Genomic DNA, 19,014 nt, shown 5'->3' with positions numbered 1-19,014 from the left:
AAAGCAGCATGCAAACACAGAAAGGCAGCATACATTCTGATGATTCATTGTCCAAATCTATGATGCTAGAATGATGTATGTCTGGTTCAAACCATGCTCTAAAAGTAGAAAAATAAGCTGCTTCTCTGATCTTAATGATATTGTTATTTTGTTCACTATTAGCCATGCTGCAACAAGTCCGGACTGAACTTTCTCCTGTGTCAGGGGTTGAACAAGCCAGACAGCTATCAGTTACACCTCCAGCATGCAGCCTCTGTTCCTCACTAAGTTTCCCACCACCCGAGAGGACATTTCCTGCCCCTAATCTTGGGCGTACCGTTTCTGTTATCTTGGTGAAAGCTATTAAACAGCCTTTCTGCGTGTCCCATATGCCTCTTTTTTGCCTAGTGCAGAAAATGGTATGGTCCAGATAAATAATTTTTGTCCATGCAGGAAAATAAAGAAGTTTGACACCCGTGGATTCTATTATCTACAGTAGCTGACACTTTTTCTCAGATGGTTGTGGGTATGGGCCAATTTATGGATGCTACACAGGAAGCGAGTTGAGTTGAGTGAGCAGCATGAAAGCTTTAATGACTGCATTAAAACCTCCGGGATGTATGGGCACGCATTCAAGAGCCCGGCAGAGAAAAGAAAAATTGACAATGAAGTGGGATGCATGTGCGCCGTGTGTGTGTGTGAGCATCAGTGTGTGGGTGTGTGTATATTTGTGTGAGTCTGGCGGGAGGGGGAATGTGAAAGTGCCTGTTTATCTCTGTGACGTGGATCTCGGGTGCTGACAGGCCTATCCATGTTTTATTGTGCAGAGACGGAAGGATTCCCATGGGGCCGGGCCAATCTAGCCATGCAGAGCCAGTCAGCCCCCCCATCTCACACACACACACACACACACCCTGATGCTCCCAGCCTCACACGCAACACACACACACACACACACACACACACACACACACACACACACACACACACACACACACACACACACACACACACACACAGCTTCACCCCTTCACTCTCATCTATTTGAACCACATAGACCTGTTCTCTCCACTTTGTGGGGATGCTGGGCTGTGATGTTGCAGCAGTTTCACATAAAACAGGGAGAGAAGGAGATTTTTAATAAGTAATAATCATTCAGGTAAGCTTGAAGTTAGGAAAAAGAGTCCCCTTTTAGAGGCATTTAACCCAGCTTGTGCATCAGCTGCATATATACCAACAAATCAATTCAAAGATGTATGAACACACCAGCCAGAGCCTATATGTATTTACCACTTTCTCAAAAACTATACTGAAAAATACTGTAAAATGCAAACTTAAGTGTAAAAGAACTTTAAAGTAAAACAGCACTTTTAACAGCTTCCTTATTTTTACTTGCAACAGCATCTAGGGATCACTGAATGGCCATGTAAAGACACAAGTGGAGGGACACAGTTGAGGGGATGTGTTTGCAAAAGTATTAAATATATTTGGGAGAAGTCCAGACACATTAAACCATACAAGCAACCTGCTAAGGAGGATTGGATTACAGTATATAATAGCTTAGGATCTTAAGAAAACCACACGCCTCCAATATTAGAATAAAGTTCCATTCACTGGTGGTACCTGGTCTGCAGCCATACAAGTACCAGAAAATGCACAGTTGAGCTTTCAGAGCCTCCTCTGCAGCACTGTACTCTTCCTACCTCAGCTATTGAAACATTTTAGAGATACAAATTACAGCTAGGTCAGTGGTGGTTTGCAGTGAAGCGGAGTGGCTCTTCAGCCACTTTCCCCCAATGATATATTGTTATTTATAAGCCAGGAAAAACAGTGTGGAAAAAAGTAAACCAGTCCACAAGCCAAAAAATCCCAAGCCAATCCTTTTGGGTCCCACTGGTTCACATCTATCCCATTTCCAAATTGCAGTTTATTCCTGCAGCTTCATTTGCCTGTGGCGTTTGAACGAGAATGAAAGCATTTTTTTCTTCCCCCAAAGCAGGTCGGTGGTGCAGAGGAACGGTCTTTGTGGTAGCGTGTCATTTCAGAACTGGACATAGCCATCTGCCCATCTCTCCATCTTCCTCTTCAAAGTCTGTGGTTGTCAGACCACTCATTTGCTGAAATCTCCCCCTGCAACCCTGATGCCAAGACAGAAACTATTTTAGAAGCAATAGGAGGCTTTTCATCAGTGGTGAAGCAGGATTTCAAAAGGACAAAGAGCAAAGGGATTAGAAGTAAAAAGACGAGGGCAGAGAGAACAGGTGAGAAGAGAAATGAAAGAGCAAAACAAACAAGCCAAAGGGGAAGAAAAAGTGTTGCATGTTGTGGTTGGCCTTGAGGAACTTGGAAAAGCTGTTATGGAGAGTCATATATAGAAATGCTGTTTAGTTTCAAATACAATGTTAAAGACAGATGAATGGCGCTGCAGGGATATGAGAATATAGGCTGTATATTCTTGTCTCATCTCTCTTCTTTTATCACTGTTTACCTGTTTTGAAACACAGCTCTACTTTTTAATGAATCCACATTTTTTTTTGGTGCAGCCAGGGTGGAAAGGAATATTTCACCCAGCGCGATAATGAACATTTTTCTGAGATCTTTGGTGTGATGGCAGTTGCTTGTATTTTAGTGGGTAATTGTGGTTTACTGGGCCTAGAATAAACACAACAAAAAAGGATGTCCTGATTAGTAGCTCAGTCATATGGTTGGTTTGAGTTTGGCTTGATATATAATTTGCTATTTTACCAAAGCACTTCAGTCTTTGTGTGCCCCCCGCCCCCCCTCCCTGAGTCTGGTTCGGCTGGAGGCCTCTTCGTGTTTAAAGGGAGTTTTTCCTCCCTCGTCAAAGGGGATTGTCAGTTTTTTAATATCATAGGGTCTTAAACTTAGAATATAGAGCTCTGTGAGACAACTGTTGTACTGAACTGGCACTGAAATAAAATATAATCAAATAAAACTGAATTTCTATCTTTGAGCAGTGACTGATGCAGACCTTCCATGTTTCTCACTGCACAGTTGGGCACCAGGAGACTGGGGTACCTGCAGTCGGTCATGTGGAGGAGGTCAACAGACCAGGACGCTGCGCTGCATTAGGAAGGTGACCTATCAAAGGGAGGAGGTGGTGGCGCACTCCTTCTGCCCTGTAATCTCTCCGGCTCAAGTCCAGCCCTGCCACACCCAGTCCTGCCCACCAGAATGGAGCACCGGCTCGTGGTCACAGGTAGGTTTGCAGCAGCATCTGAAAACCACAACAGCGCGGCTTTTAATTTTGACTTACCAGTCGGTCCACTTTGACCTCGGATGCATTCCTGTGAATTTTTGTACTGACATTTATGATCCCAGTGACTTTAGAGACCCCTGACCTTTACGGATGTTCATACTGGTGGTAAAAGGAAAATATTTTGTCAACTACTAAATGGATTTCTGTGACACTAGTTATTGCTGTTCGTGTTCCCCACAGGATGATCTGTAATAACTTTGCTGACCCTCTACCTAACAGATCAAACTAGTGCCATCAATAAAATAATTTAGTGACTTGTAATTCTACACCGATCTACTAATGGAATTTTTATCCTCTGGCGCAGTATAAATAAATACACTGTCTGTCTGGACATCTGTCCGTGAGGTTTTACCTTTCTGGTCTGTAGACTCCAAAACCATAAGGAGTTGAGCCACAAAATGTGGTGTATGTGTTCTTTACTCTTCAAAGATGTGCAGCACAATATTCATATTCCTGGATGTTTAGGACACTTTGGCTGTATTATCTGAAGTGGAGAGTAAACAACATGGAGGATTTCAGTCTGCTAATGCTAATGAGATGCAGCCTCTTTTGCATACCTGATTAGCTTAGCCTAATCATGGGATCATATTGTGTGGTGTGATTGGCTGTACTTGACCATTATTGACTGAAATGGAGAAAGTGGAGATTCCCTCAAAGGAGATATATTGACAGACATATTGGGGCTGCGTTTGCAGTGATGCGGACGCTGCACCGGTCCGTCGTGGTGAAGAGAGCGCTGAGCGTGAAAGCAAAGCTGTTAATTTACCGGTAGATCTACGTCTCTACCCTCACCTATGGTCACGAGCTTTGGGTAGTGACCGAAAGAACAAGATCATGCCACCTGGGCGCCTCTTGGATGAGGCGTTTCGGGCATGTCCTACTGGGAGGAAGCCCCAGGGCAGACCCAGGACACGCTGGAGAGATTATATCTCTCGGCTGGCCTGGAGATGCTTTCATGTCTCCCTGGATGAGCTGAAGGAGGTGGCTGGGGAAAGAGAGGTCTGGGCTTCTCTGATTAGGCTGCTGCCCCTACGACTCGGCCCCGAATAAGCAGAAGAAAATGGACGGCGTGTATAACATCCGCAAGTACTAATAAACTGTCAAAACAGTTTACAGCACACCTGATCGCCTCTGATCTCCGGAAGCTAAGCAGGGCTGTGCCTGGATAGTACTGGATGGGAGACCAATGGGGGATAATGGTGCCGTCTGGCCTGACTGTACCTCAGGGGGTAGAGCATGTCACCTAATGGTTGGAAAGTTGGTAGTTCAAACCCTACCTGTGCCAGTTAAAATCTTTATTTAAATTTCCTTTTTTTCTTTTAAAGGAATTTTTTGGCACCTCGTCTGCCGGAATATGTTTGTTTTTTGTTTTTTTAACAGTGTAGGAACTGACCTAGGTCACCGAACAGCTGGCAGCAGCTAGATAGTGAGAAGCTGGGGAATACCAAATTTCTAGGTTAAAAAAAAAGTCTGTTAATAGTAACATCAGTTCTATGCGGCAGCCTTATTGATTAGCCTGTAATGCCAAGTTCTGATTGGCTGTGCATTGTCTATCATGTTGGTCAGGGATAACTCATGGTGTTTGGATAAAAGTTTAGGGCAAGGCCTCCAAATTAGCTTTTCTTTGGGTTTTGTTTTGCCACTTAGAAAATGTCACTGTTTCACATTTAGAACAAAGTAGTACTACGCAGCTTTGGAGAGCTGCTAGCATGGCTGCAGCATACATTTTCTATAGCACAAAATGTAAAAAAATGTGTTTAGTTGATTATTTCTTTGTTGTAACAATGCTTCTTGGCAATAAATCTTGTACAGTTGAGAAGCCTGTTTATTTCCCTTTAAATGGAACCACATTTGTTAGGAAAATGTATTTGTGGGTTGAGCAGCAGAGTTGAGTATGTGGATTGCACCCATGAAAAACTTGCCAATGTCAAACAGCTTATTCTGCTTTGACTCCAGTTTGGTGTCATTTATTGGATTGGATGATTGAAGTCTGAAGAAACAAGACATACTGGCAATTTAGAAGTTTATTCATTTAACAAACAGGGGCCTCAGTAGCATGTGGAAGAACCATCCACAGCCACAACAGCCTGGCACCTCCTCCTCATGCTGGTCACCAGCTTGGTCGCACACTGCTGTGGGATGGCATCCCATTCTTCAACCAGCATTTGTTGCAGATCAGCCAGTGTGGTTTTGTTGGTCACTCTGGTACAAACAGCATACCCAAGATGATCCCACAATTGTTCAATGGGGTTGAGGTCAGGACTGCAAACAGGCCATTCCAGCCTTTCCACTCCCAAATTCTGGAGGTAGTGTCTGATAAACTCGCTCTGTGGGGACGAGCATTGTCATCTTGGAGGATAGAGTTCGGTCCCAGACTGTGGGGATGTAGGATTACCACTGATTGCAGAATCTTGGTATCTTTGTGCATTGAGATTGCCTCCAGTGATGACAGTGTGTGTACAAGAAGCTCCAAACAAGAGTCAATAGCAGAATAATCTGTTTGTCATTGCCAGAAAAGATTTGGCAAGTTTTTCATGGGTGCAGCCCACATACTGGCCTCTGCTGCTCAACCCACAAATGCATTTTCCTTAACTTTATATTTTCAGTGCACTATACCAAGGCTATGAAACATACATGGAATTTGTCCATCATAAATTTTATTTACTCTTGTCCGTTTTCCATGGTGCTGTAGGCATTGTTTTTATTTGCGGTTTAAAATGAGTTTAATAGAAAAAGCGATAGTCTCTTCCTAGTCTCCATTGTTAAGTCATTATTTTTACTGATAGGATTAGAGGATATGAGTGCTTTCTGTCATAGTTAATTTATTTTCCTTAATTTCATGTAAAGAATAACCAGTGTTTGGTCAATGCACATTGGCATATTTCTGCATGTCTGTGCCTAAGAAGGTGCTTATGCACACACACACACACACACACAGACACACACACACACACACACACACACACACACACACACACACACACACACACACACACACACACACACACTGAGTTTCCTTTCAAGCTGTCAGTTGCTTCACTCAAGCTCAAACAAATGCTCTGCTGCCCTCTGTTGGATTTTTTTAACCTTTATTTAGATAGGCAGACCCCATTGAGATATAATTGTCTATAAAGTTTTCTGTTAAGGTGACCTGGACACGTGGAACACAGTACATGATAATTACCAAATGTAATAAAACATATCTATTACAAGTACAGATAGGCCACTCCAGAGGAATTGACTCGATAAACTGTATTCCTCTAGTAACTGAATACATCCATGAGTAACAAAACAGCTACACAAGCCTGAGACAAATTACCTTTCAACACTTTTCTCTTTAATTAGTATTTTTTACCGCACAGAAATGTGTTTTTTTTTTTCCCCCTTTGCAAGGCATGCGTTTGATTACATCATTTAGTCATCTGGCTGATGATGGATTTGACTGGTTCCTTTTTAATTACAGTGCATCACACATTAGACTGAGCCTTTCAGTGCTCATATTCTTGTATACAATATTAATAGCCTGGCAGCACATCTGATAGTCTGTCAAATGTTCCAGGATGATTAGCTGATGTGACCTATACAATCTGGACATTCAGCTGCCATTCAGCCATCATTCTTCAGGTTGTGTGTTTGTACCATTTTGTAACACCAGCCCGAGTTCAGTTTGCGGTCAGGCAGAGACAAGGCCAGTGTCCCTGAAAAGATCAATCGGAGCTTTTAGTGACAAGAGGACAACTGGGATGTGTGTAGTTGTGAGTGTAGATGCTCAGATGTGTGTCTCTTTTCTAATAAATTAATGCGGTGCGCTCAGAAAAACTGCCCTGATGGCTGTGTTCCTCAGTCCCAGTGGGGCAGTTTGACTCTGCTGTCCATCTCTCTGCAGTTCACACGGAGTTTACAGAACCAGTGTCTGCTGTTAGTGAGGACTTTGATGAGTCGGGGTCACATTCATCCCAGAGTTATTGGTTTATTGCGTTTAATGACAGACCATAATGTGCTGCTATCAAACCGGTGACCTTCTGTTTGCTTATCCACCATGTGGTGAATTAGGAATGCATTAACAGTGTCTGTGCCAAGGATTTAACTGCTGTTAATATGGCCTAATGTTTAAATGTGATGGAAGCTGAAGGTTAAACCAATCATAAGACTATAAGTTACAGTGTATGTGTGTGAAAGTAATCTGCGTACGGCCATTAAACCTTTGCTTAGTGAATCATTAATATGCTGAGGATCATCTATGTTTTTGACTTTTGCTCCACAATGACTTTTACTTCCTACTTGTCCACCGTCAGTGCTCCAAGTCCTGCGGCCGCGGACTGAGGAAGCGGAGCGTTTTTTGCCGCAGCACCGATCCAGGGGCCAAAGCTGTGGTGGTGCCCGACAGCATGTGCAGACAGCACCATAGACCCAAAGCCCAAGAGACCTGTGTCCTGCGGCGTTGCCCTAAGAACGAGAGGCTTCAGTGGATCCCCACTCCCTGGGGAGAGGTAAAGAAAAAGGAGTTATGATCCTCGAGGAAAGCGGACGTGAACTGAATTTTGAGGAAAGCTCTGCGGCAAAACATTTCTATTTGTGGGTCAGTTTGTTGCTCATTGCTATGCATGTCTCAGTAGGGTGCAGAAGATGAAAAAGTAGTGTCCTGCAACTATATAAAACATCAGGAATAAACATTATTTTGATGTCAGACCCTCAGAATAAAGAATACAAAGGCCTCTTTCTAGCTTGCCCATTTTTCAAAAACACTTAACAATCATACAGGGAGAAATCTATCATAGAACAGAGAAAGCAGTGTCACAGCCAGCAGCCTCAACAGAATAGAATGAAATGCAACATGTTTCATGTGGAACTATCATTACGGCTCAGCTTCATTTCCCCGTACTGTGCTTGTTGAAAATAATACTGACACAAACAAACTGAACTGGGAGTAGAGGGGGCAGGTTGGGGAAAATAAGTGACTCCATATAAACTTAACACAAAAAGGAAATTTTGCTTTGGTTGATTATTTCTTTGTTGTAACAATGCTTCTTAGCAATACATCCGATACTCTTGGAAAGCCTTTTTGTTTCCCCTTAAATGAAACCACGTTTGTAAGGAAAATGCATTTGTGGGTTGAGCAGCAGAGTTGAGTATGTGGGTTGCGCCAATGAAAAACTTGCCAAATCTTCTCTGCCAATGTTTGGAGCTTCTGGTACCCCAGGTGCTGACAGTCATCATGAGAGGATCTCAGTGCAGAGAGATATTAAGATGAGATTCTGCAACCAGTCCCACAGTCTATATATATATATATATATATATATATATATATATATATATATATATATATATATATATATATATATATATATATATATATATATATATATAATCATCCAGACTATGAAGGAACACATCAGGAATCATGTAGTACACTTAAACAAACCAAAATATGTCTCAGATTCTTCAAAGTCGGCTCCTTTTGCTTTGATCACAGCTTTGCACTCTCAGCATTCTCTCAATCAGCTTCATGAGGTCGTCACCTGAAATGGTTTTCCAACAGTCTTGAAGGAGTTCCCAGAGGTGCTGAGCACCTGTTGGCTGCCTTCACTCTGCGCTCCAACTCATCCCAAATCATCTCAGTTGGGTTTTAGATCAGGTGATTGTGGAGGCCAGGTCATGTGACGCAGCACTCCATCACCCTGTTCATTGGTCAAATAACCCTTACAGAGCCTGGAGGTGTGTTTGGGGGTCATTGTCCTGCTGAAAAACAAATGATGGTCCCATTAATCACAAACCAGATGGGATGGCATGTTGCTGCAGAATGCTGTGGTAGCCATGCTGGCCGTGCCTTGGATTTTGAATAAATCACCAACAGTGTCACAGTAAATCACCCCCATACATCACACTTCCTCCTCCATACTTCATGGTGGGAACTACACATGTAGGAACCATCCGCTCACCTTTTCTGTGTCTTACAAAGACATGATGCTGTTTGGAACCAAAAATCTCAAATTTGGACTCATCAGTGCATACCATCTCTATCTCTTCACTTACTAAATAATTCCATATGAATTTCTTCATAGTTTGGATGACTTTAGTATTAATCTATAATGCAGACAATTTTTAAATAATGAAAAACCACTGAATTAGAAGGTGTGTCCAAACCTTTGACTGGTTCTGTACTTAGAGCAATGACTAGGACTGATAAGTAGTTTATAGGGTTCCTATCCTTCTGAAATTGCTAATGATTAGCTGGGTTTGCTACTTTGTGGCAGGCTGAATGTGTTGGCTCACTCCAACACTCATCACCAACTCTAAAACTGAGGAATTCCATCTAAGTGAATCTACAGCTGACCCATGTATAACTCAGTTCAGACAGACAGAGTTTTTTAGCATTCGTGCTAAAGATGAGTGAATTTTTGTCACAGCACAAAGCTGGGAAGATAAAACACAGACAAAACTGTCTGCTCATCATATATAATGATTGAAAACTACACAGTAAAGCATACAGTATTTTTTGCTCCATTACTACAACAGTAAATGAGCTTGCAGTGTCTGTAGCTACAGGAACCCTCCCATCACTTACAACCACTCGCAGAGTTCATTTTCTAAAACTGTCCCTCCTGCTTGCACTCTGTTTCAGTGCTCCAGGTCTTGTGGCTCAGGCATCCAGAAAAGAGAGCTTCGCTGTGGGGAGAGAGACTCACAGGGAGGGTATGTGCCTTCAACTACACACCAAGACATCCCTCATACTTTAATAGATCTGCACAGATACTTGAGACCCCACTGTGCCATCTGTTTACTATCATCTGAGTCAGAATTTCAATGTTTTTCAAATGGGAAGCTCTGTAGGAAGAGTCATTTTGAGCAGATAGCCTGTCCTCTTACTGCACAGGTACGTGGCGTTCCCTGTACGGAGGTGCAGGAATATGGCCAAACCTTTGATGGATCTTCAGCAAGGATGCAACCGAGGCCCATGCCCAGAGCTGCCTTGGGTGGTCCCAGGAAGAACAACCTCAAGTGCGGTGGTCTTGGGCTGGTACGCCTCTCCCTGGCAGCAGGTAGATTTCCTTGTGCTTTGCTCCCAAACTGTCTAAATCAAAGACTTTTAGTGCTGCGTGTGTGTTCAAGCTGAAAACCTCACAGTTTGAAGCTTTTCTGCCATATGTGACACACCATGATTACAACTTTCATGTGTTAAAGTGGCAGTGCCAAAAGAAAAAAAAAAGGGTAATTTTATATCCATTTGTTCAAAATCATGTCAGGAAATTTTATTTTATCTACTCTTAAATCTTATTCAGACCGACCCAAGTTACACTACTGCTTGTATGGGTCAGCTCACATCAACCAGACACCCTCAACCCTCAATTAGAGTTGGACTTTGGTCAGTTTTCACTTAATTTGGACTAAACGTGGATTACCATTTTAGGAATCTGATTGGTAACGTCATGAGATACGTGACACTGATGTGAAAACTATAGTTATTCTGTGACAGTTCTTGTTACAGTAAAGATTCATAAGTGATTGCATACATTGTAAGAAACAGATGTTTGCCTGGAGCAGCCCCTCATTGTTGACAGTACCAGCATGTTGATTCCTTACAGTACAAACAGCATCCATTCAGACGGCACGCTGGCTCGGCCGTGTGTCTGCTGAAGCCACGTTGTGGGTTGCAGATTTAAACTCTGATATGAAAGAGGTGAAGATATGTTGAACCCAAATGACTAGACTTGGGTTATATGTGCACCTGCTCTGAAAAGAACAGATTTATTTTCTACTTCACTGTCTCTGAATTAATTAAATTTTTTTCCTGTTTTTGTTTAAGAGGTTCGCTCCTCTCTGAGTCTTTTGCAACATTATGTCTGGGCAAAAACTGCAATCGTTACAAGACATAAGACCACCTATATTTGTCTTTCCCCCAGAAACCTCACAGGCTGACTATACAGTGTAGGTGGTGCAAGTTCACAGATGTAGCAGAGTTCTTAGCCAGCAGTGCAACACTGACTGTGTGGAATAGGCCAAAAGATCCACTCTTGTAGTCTTCTGGGGTAAGGTTGTGTCGACTATGTGTTACACCATCTATTATGCAAAAAGTCTTAAGGGCAACCTCTTATAGTACAGGTCTTATTCCGCTTGATCTCAAGCTTGTGATCCTTGTATGATTCCACCAGAGAAGATATCTCTTGACACCTGCTGGAGGGCAGGTACATGCTGTTTGCTCTGTTTGTTTTCTTCATGTGTTCTTTGTCTCTGCGCAGAGTTTTCCTCCATTCTTTCCCCTCCCTTCCCTTCTCCCTTTATCACAACTGCTTTTACTGTCTGCAACTTCTCCTCCTCTTATTTGCATCACTGTGCTTTGCCTCATCTCTCTCCTTCTCGTCTGCTCCTTTTCTTTTTGTCTCACTGCCTTTTCTCTCCTGCCTTGGCCTCAGTGCTCTGTGTCCTGTGGTGGAGGAGTCCAGACTCGATCCATCCAGTGTCTCCGCCAAGGTCGCCCCGCAGCTGGCTGCCTGCCACACCAGAGGCCTGTCACTTCCAGGGCATGCAACACACAGTTCTGCCCGGCTGCTCCCCCGGCTCCAGCACATCGCTCTGGCAGCCGGGTCACAGCAGCTGGACCGACACTGAAAGGTAGATTCCTCTGAGGAAGCAAAGAACAAATTCATTCAGCATCATTTAATGATGGCCACGTAATTACAGAAATGGGTGGAGACTTGCTACTGAGATTCAAAGAGCAGCAGCACAAGTGCTCATTTGCAAAAGTTAGCATGCGTCAGCGTCAGACTAATACCATCACCCTCTTAAAATAATGGCCTAAGTCATTTTTTAACCAAAGTTTTATTTTTGCCTAAATCATCATATTTTCAGTGTTTGGTTCAGTTTTTTGTCTTTTCTGAAAAACCTGAAAAAATTGACTTTTTAGAGGTTTTAAGAGGGTGACAATAATGTTAAACCATTTAGTAAATTAGCATACTAACACACTGGTGCATAACACACTTTAGTATGCATTATCACGTTAAGGTGCTAAACTGTTCCCCACTGTTTGGGTGGCTGTGGCTCAGGCAACAGAGTGGTTGGTCTACTAATTGGAAGGTTTGTAGCGCAGTCCCCATCTCCTCCAGTTTAAGTGTCCTTGGGTAAGATAGTGAACCACAAATTACCCCTGATGCATCCAATGGAGTGTGACTACGTGCATGATAGCTAGTGCTTGAAGGCATAGAATAAAACACTATGAGTGTGGGTGTGTGTGTGTGTGTGTGTGTGAATGGCTTGTAATAACAAGCGCTGCATAAGTACCAGCCCATTTTCCTTAGCAGGCCATCACATAAGTGTGTAACAGTTATTATTAACATCATTATACATTAGCATATATGCTGCATATAGGCTAATGTTAGCATTGCCATTGTGAACATATTAACATGGTGACATCAGCACACTGTGTACTTGTGTTGAAATGATTAGTCATTCAGGCACATATCTTCATATCTTATACTTAAAATACACGTAATATCCCTTCTTTTTGTTTTCTCCTAAGAAGAACGCTGTGTGGACCACTTCAGCTGGTGCCACCTGGTCCCTCAGCACGGCGTCTGTAACCACAAGTTCTACGGACAGCAGTGCTGCAAGTCCTGCTCCAGCAAGAAGCCGTAGAGCTCTGACACCTCTGAGTCTGCGCCATCTAAAGACAGCACTGCTACAGAGGCCGTTCAGGGGCAGATACCCACCACGCACAGGACTCTGCGCAGCAGTGTGCGTTTTGTTGCTGGAGCACTCGACTAATGCATTTTGTAAAGAAGTAAAAGAGCACATACGCAGACTCTGTTCAGGAAGGCGACGTGGCTGCTGATGCTCTTTTGCCAAAGTGGTGTCATCGGGTCAGTGCTCACATTGAAACTGGAAAGACAGTGAAAATCCAAACGGAAGACTTGTAATATATATATCTGTCATTTTGTTGAGTATTTTTCCTCTTGAAACCCCTGAAACTGGAACGCCATCAGGACAACGGGAAAGAACAATAGTGTGATTAGTTATATGTTGGACATTTAAAGGCATCTGGTTTCATATGTCTTTGTTTAAGTTATTATGGGTCCTAATATATGATTTTACATTTTGTGCGATGTACAGTGGAACTGGGATATGTTATTTGTGTTTGGACATACTACAGCTTTGTGCTGGTCACCCTTGGATCCACATGATTCAGTTTCATTATGGGGTGTTAGTAATCCAGTGAACTGCACTTCTCCTTCACATGTTGTCCACTCGCCATGTTTACTACACCTGAATCACACCAGGTCACATTCATATCAGTGCTGTTTAATTTTCAGTGCTATTTTGTGTACCTAAAATATGCTATTCAGCTGTGTTTTAAGTGCTTTTTTCCTCTCCGCTGTATCTTTATGGTAAATAACTTCACCATCTATCCGTCTTTCTTTTCTTCACTGCATTCTCTCTATCGATTACAGCCACAATGAGGTGAATAATGAGCAAGGCTGTCTGCAGGCCTGGGGGAGAGTAGAGGAGGGTGAAGAGGGAGAGAAGAGGATGATTGCTCGGTAAGCGTGGGTGCAGTCTAGATAGCAAGAGGTTTTGCTTATTCAAAGAGAGCAGTGTAGGTGTGTTCTCCACAGAAGTCTGGTCAAAATATAGAGATGTGGCGGGTGGAGCTTGAGATAAGAGATGATGCACTCACAGTATTGGTTTCTGTTTTGATTGGGGCACAAAACAACAAAAAATTATTTTTTCTCTTACAGACTGCACAATGATCATAACAAGAAATCATGAAAAATATTATTTACTCCACAGCGTGAACCATAACAAACTCTCTCAAAAGACGTGGATATCTAAAAACTATTTAGATATCCACATCATTAAACATGCTCGATGCTGAGCACGTTTAATGGCTAAACATGCTCAGCATTGATGTTTAGTCATTAAAGGATGTTAGAAATGCTACCGTTTACCTACATTTCTTTAAAAAATAATAAAATTAAAAAGCATACTTACTGCCTTTAATACAAGATGAAAGGTATATGAAACCATAATGGCTCAAATTCTAAAAACAGACAAAAATCTGAATGAAGAATTTGACCCATTTACTGGCGGGCCGATAATATCGACCGATAGTGGCTATTTGAGAATCTATCTGCATATGCATTTCTAACAGCAGATAAATGAAAGAAGTGATGAAGGGAGAAACACCCTTCAACCATGTTATGACACTGCACGGTTTGTCCACCAGAGGGCAGTCTGCAGCCCTCGCCTTGTTGGCAACATGTTTGGAACCCCACAAACCCAACGACCAGCTGATCTGAGCAGAGGTGGGCGGAGCATAAATGAGTAAATACATATCTACACATAACAAATGTTATGGAGATCTGTTTTGTGTGTCTGAAAGGAAAAAAATATTGGAATATAATTTATTTTTACAATCAACAAATATCGGTCTTAGAAATTCTTTATCGGTCAGAAATCAGAAGGGAATAAACTTATAGTTGTTTCTTTAGCAAAAAGAATCTACAAATACAATTTATTAATATATTTAGCATTAAACAGTCTATAAACTCATTTGATATTGTGCTATATGACTTATCCCTTTGGGAGAACTATGGAAATACCCACCAAGATTGGCTGGCTGTGTTAATGAATGTATATAAATATGCAGGATAAAAACTGAATTGTTGTCAGTCTAAAATTTTATTCCTACATGGACTGTATCCCTAAACGTTATCGGTTCACTTGTATGGTATTAAAACAAAAAAAAAATACAGAAATTATATTGTTTAAAATACAAAAAAAAATCAAAATTTTATCTGCTTCCTGATCCAAGATACATACATAAATAATTGTGAAAGCCAAAAAAAAAGTAATGAATCAGTCCCATAATTAAAACTAGTGTGAATTGCAGTGGCTCATAGGAATATTTATAATGTTAAAGTTATTGCTTGTAGTTATAAAACAATGAAGAAGATTCACTTCCATGATCGGTTTTCAGCAACAAAAAAAGTTGTTATACCCACTTTTCCTACTAGCATAATACCACACGGAAGAATTAGCAAAGTTAGCAACTAACCAGTGAACACGGCAGACCGGTCAGCCAATGAAAAGCAGCATATTTCTCTTCTGTGTCCAACTATATTGTCCTTTTAAAACCTGCCTTAATTTACATTTGGGCCACTTGAGGGTGGTGCAACAAGCGCACATACAAAATGAAAGTAAATCAGTGTGTCTGTACACCTGGCAAAAAAAGTACAGATCTTAAATCGCTATATTCCCCACTATTAGCTGGTTGCTAATGGTGGCTGTCAGTCATTAAGTACAGAGTGGTGCAGAGTAGGCAGCGTTCAGCTAATCAGAGTGGAAACAAAAACATTAAAGCTGCCCTTTGCTATCATCACTACAGAAAACTATTTCCACACTAAGTATGCAAATTTAATCAGTTTTTGTTGTAAGAAAATTGATGAAGTAACTTTAAAGTTTGTCTTGTATTCTGTCCTCATGAGCACTGTGATTATTGCCCAGTTGGACACTTAATGCCCATTATTTGTCTGGCCACTCAGTGGGAATCTGCTTTCACTATTATTGGCCTCTTGGCAACTGCAGACATTTGATAACTTTTTGCCCCTCTCAAAACTTTCATAACTAGAAGCATGCTGAGATTGATGCTACTAAACAATGTTTTTCTTACAGTGATTATGCCACCCTTTCTCGCTCTGCGGGGTCTGCGATTGCTCTTTAATCAAACCGTCTGCATGAATCATGAAGCCTGGAGTCCTCACATCGTCTTGGCTGCATGCTGTTTACCGGCATGCTGTGAGCCAGACACCACAAGCTGGGGCACGTGCACATACACACAAATATGACGGCTAACATACACAAATTTAGCTTGTTCACTGAGCATCAGGCTGACTGTGAAGTGTGTGGGTGAGAGCATGCTTTTGGAATTTGGGTGTGCATGCCCTCGTTACATGCTTTCCCAGCTGCATGCCTGCGTTTGCTGCTTAAATTCATGCATTTACAAGTGTGCTCCTGTGTCTTAAAGAAAGCGTGTTTATACAATACATATGTATGTCTCTACAAGCCAGCCTGTGATGTCTACATCTCAGTGGGGCAGCAATTTTACTGCTGAGCTGATGTGAGAATTTCTATATCTCCATCCTGCTTTCAGTTCCAGATGGGACTCAATTTCCTCTGCCCATATTGGTTCATAATGACATATTTTGATTATCTTAGCATGGGGAGCCACATCAACCCTTGGCATTACTGCCGTGGAGAAATAAAGAGATTGAGACTCAAATAAAAACAGAAATGGAGGAGTAGCTCTTTATTTGGCATCCTCAGTTGAATTTGGATTTGTACAGGGCACTGTGTTTGCAGCATCAAATATTAAAAACCGCCACAAAATATAAACAGATAATTCATCACTTTAATCAGACCTTTTATTTCTGATGCACTCAGGGATGAAACTAGCATGTTTAGCATATGCTGGGGAATAGAAAAAGTGTTTGTAGATAGTCAAGTGGCAATATTTTTACACACATAGCCAAAAAATATATTCATTTGATTATGTTAGCATGCTAACCATGCTAGTTTCATGTGACACACACACACACACGTATATATATAATATATATATATAAATACACTGATCTAAAATATAATAGATAATACAGATAATTCAGATAACAGATAAAAAAATCATGTGAAATTTGTCAACTTTGCTTCTCCTGTAACAATCAAGCATACTGTGACAGCTTTTCCCCATCATGTGGGGAAAAATAACCATTAAATGGGTAGCATTTAGCACAGATTTTCATGAGTTACAGAAATACACTAGAACATTAATGAGCTTGATTATTTCCATCCTGTAGGGTTTTGTTGGTAGATGATGAGTTCAGGAATTGATGTGTTCACGTGTCACTAGCTTGTCAATCAGTGCAGCCAGATGTTGGCTTTTTAGCAAAGGACACGTTTGCAAACCCTACACATCAAATTTTTTTGTGTATAGTACACTCTGATGGCAAACCTGATATCCTTCCCATTAATGTGGTCTAAGGGGCATGCTAACTTTGCACCCTGCACTTCTATCACCTCAGTCAGGGAAATGAAGAGTAACAAAACAGCAGCAGTACAAATTCCTTATAATACGACTTGCTTAAGACAGCTGTAGCTTTTAGAAGAATGATTTTCACATGAATTATTAAAGTGAAGGCCACCTAGAACAGCCATTTTCCTGCATTACAGATCAGGCCAACTATCTATTACAGTCATCAAAATGACGACATTAATGGGAAAGGCAGTGATCCTTTAGCCTTCTTTAATACTCTATTATTAGTCAAAAATGTAATCGTACATGGTTTCTGACAGACATTTCAGCTGTATTTGAGTTTAGTGCTTGTTTGCATGCTAATATGCTAAACTACAATGAGGAACACATAAACATGCTTGCTAGACATTAGGATTTTAGCACTGTTGCCTAATGATTACAAGCATGCTGATGCTAGCATTTTGAACCCACTCGTGTGCCTTGGTAGAGCCTGGATCTGCGTGACTGTGGCCTTGTTTAAAATTCATCACATCTGTTTTCATGTCTCCTGTAACAACCTGTCTATGAGAAACCTTGTCCAAAAAAAAAAAAGGTGCACCAGTGTACCCTTTTTGGAAACTGGTACACACTGAGCACACTGAGTCAAAGTAGATGCCTGCCTTGGTCTGTCAACTCCAAAATAGGCCTGTCTCTCTTAATACTTTAGCTACCTGGGCTGATTGATGCAGGTATTTCTTTCCTGTTTTCAGCGTACTCTTGAGGTCCTTCATTTCTTTTTTTTTTCCAGCTGGCAAAGCACCAGTTGTTGTCGGTCCAGTTGTAAGTCAGGGTTGGCTGTTATTTTCAGCTTAGACATTCCTCCACTAGCTAAGTGTCAGGCAGGCCGGCTAAGACCGTCGTTTGTGTGCTCTTGGCAGGCAGTGAACCTCGATAGGACCTCTCACAACTGACAGTCAGTCTAATCACATCTTAACAAAGTTCCATCTTAGTGTGTCTGTGTGTGTGTGTGTGTGTGTGTGTGTGTGTGTGTATGTGTGGATTGAGAGAAAGTGAGAGTGATCTCTCTTTCTTGCAGGGCTTACTCTGAGGGCAGGCTTCACAACAAGTGAAAGCTGTCATATTTCAACTCCACCTCTCCCATCAGTACCTCTGTATCAGACAGAGTTCACGAAGCACATGCCCACACATACAAAAAGATAGCAAACACACACGCTTCCCCCTTTCCTCATCCCCCACCTCCTCTGGTTTTCATCCCACCAGCCCCTCACACACACACACACACACACACACACACACACACACACACACACACACACACACACACACACACACACACACACACACACACACACACACGATGTGGCTGCCTGCACAGGGGAGCGCCTGGTGTTTGCTGCAGGGTGATTGCAGGTGGATCACGGCATTGGCAGGGCTTTAGAGGTGTGCAGTTGTGTGGGAGTCGCAGTGTGGGGCTCATTCGTTGCTGCCAGGCGTCTCCTCTAACGTTAAGAGATCTGCTCCTCGCAGATATCAGTGATTAAGAGCTCAAAAGACGACTGGCAGCTCTGCGTCAAGACAAGCCTTTGTGTCTCTGTCATGCTGGATGATTTAAGATTTGAGTAAAGACCTCTGTATATCTCGCTCACACCGAACTAAACCTCCTCGGCTCTGGTGAACCCTCGCCCCTGATCCTTGCCCATCACATGCTCCCAGCCTGTCTCTCATTAGCCTT

The 19,014-nt window shown here is 42.1% G+C and overlaps 1 protein-coding gene across 1 annotated transcript in view; it reads left to right on the top strand.

Annotated features, from left to right (window-relative positions):
• The window catches only part of adamts18 (ADAM metallopeptidase with thrombospondin type 1 motif, 18), a 57,556-nt gene extending 42,861 nt beyond the window's left edge, over nucleotides 1-14,695 (top strand). Inside the window, exons 19-24 of the mRNA XM_030726476.1 lie at nucleotides 2,995-3,199; nucleotides 7,555-7,749; nucleotides 9,882-9,952; nucleotides 10,134-10,299; nucleotides 11,671-11,869; nucleotides 12,774-14,695. Coding sequence (XP_030582336.1) covers nucleotides 2,995-3,199; nucleotides 7,555-7,749; nucleotides 9,882-9,952; nucleotides 10,134-10,299; nucleotides 11,671-11,869; nucleotides 12,774-12,889 — 952 coding nt within the window. The 3' untranslated portion in view covers nucleotides 12,890-14,695. The remainder of the gene's footprint in view (nucleotides 1-2,994; nucleotides 3,200-7,554; nucleotides 7,750-9,881; nucleotides 9,953-10,133; nucleotides 10,300-11,670; nucleotides 11,870-12,773) is intronic.
• Nucleotides 14,696-19,014: the final 4,319 nt, after the last annotated feature.

The sequence above is a fragment of the Archocentrus centrarchus genome, chromosome 3 (genome assembly GCF_007364275.1).
Source record: "Archocentrus centrarchus isolate MPI-CPG fArcCen1 chromosome 3, fArcCen1, whole genome shotgun sequence".
Lineage (NCBI taxonomy): Eukaryota > Metazoa > Chordata > Actinopteri > Cichliformes > Cichlidae > Archocentrus > Archocentrus centrarchus.
The sequence above is the reverse complement of the archived record's forward strand: the minus strand, read 5'-3'. Positions and strand labels throughout refer to the sequence as shown.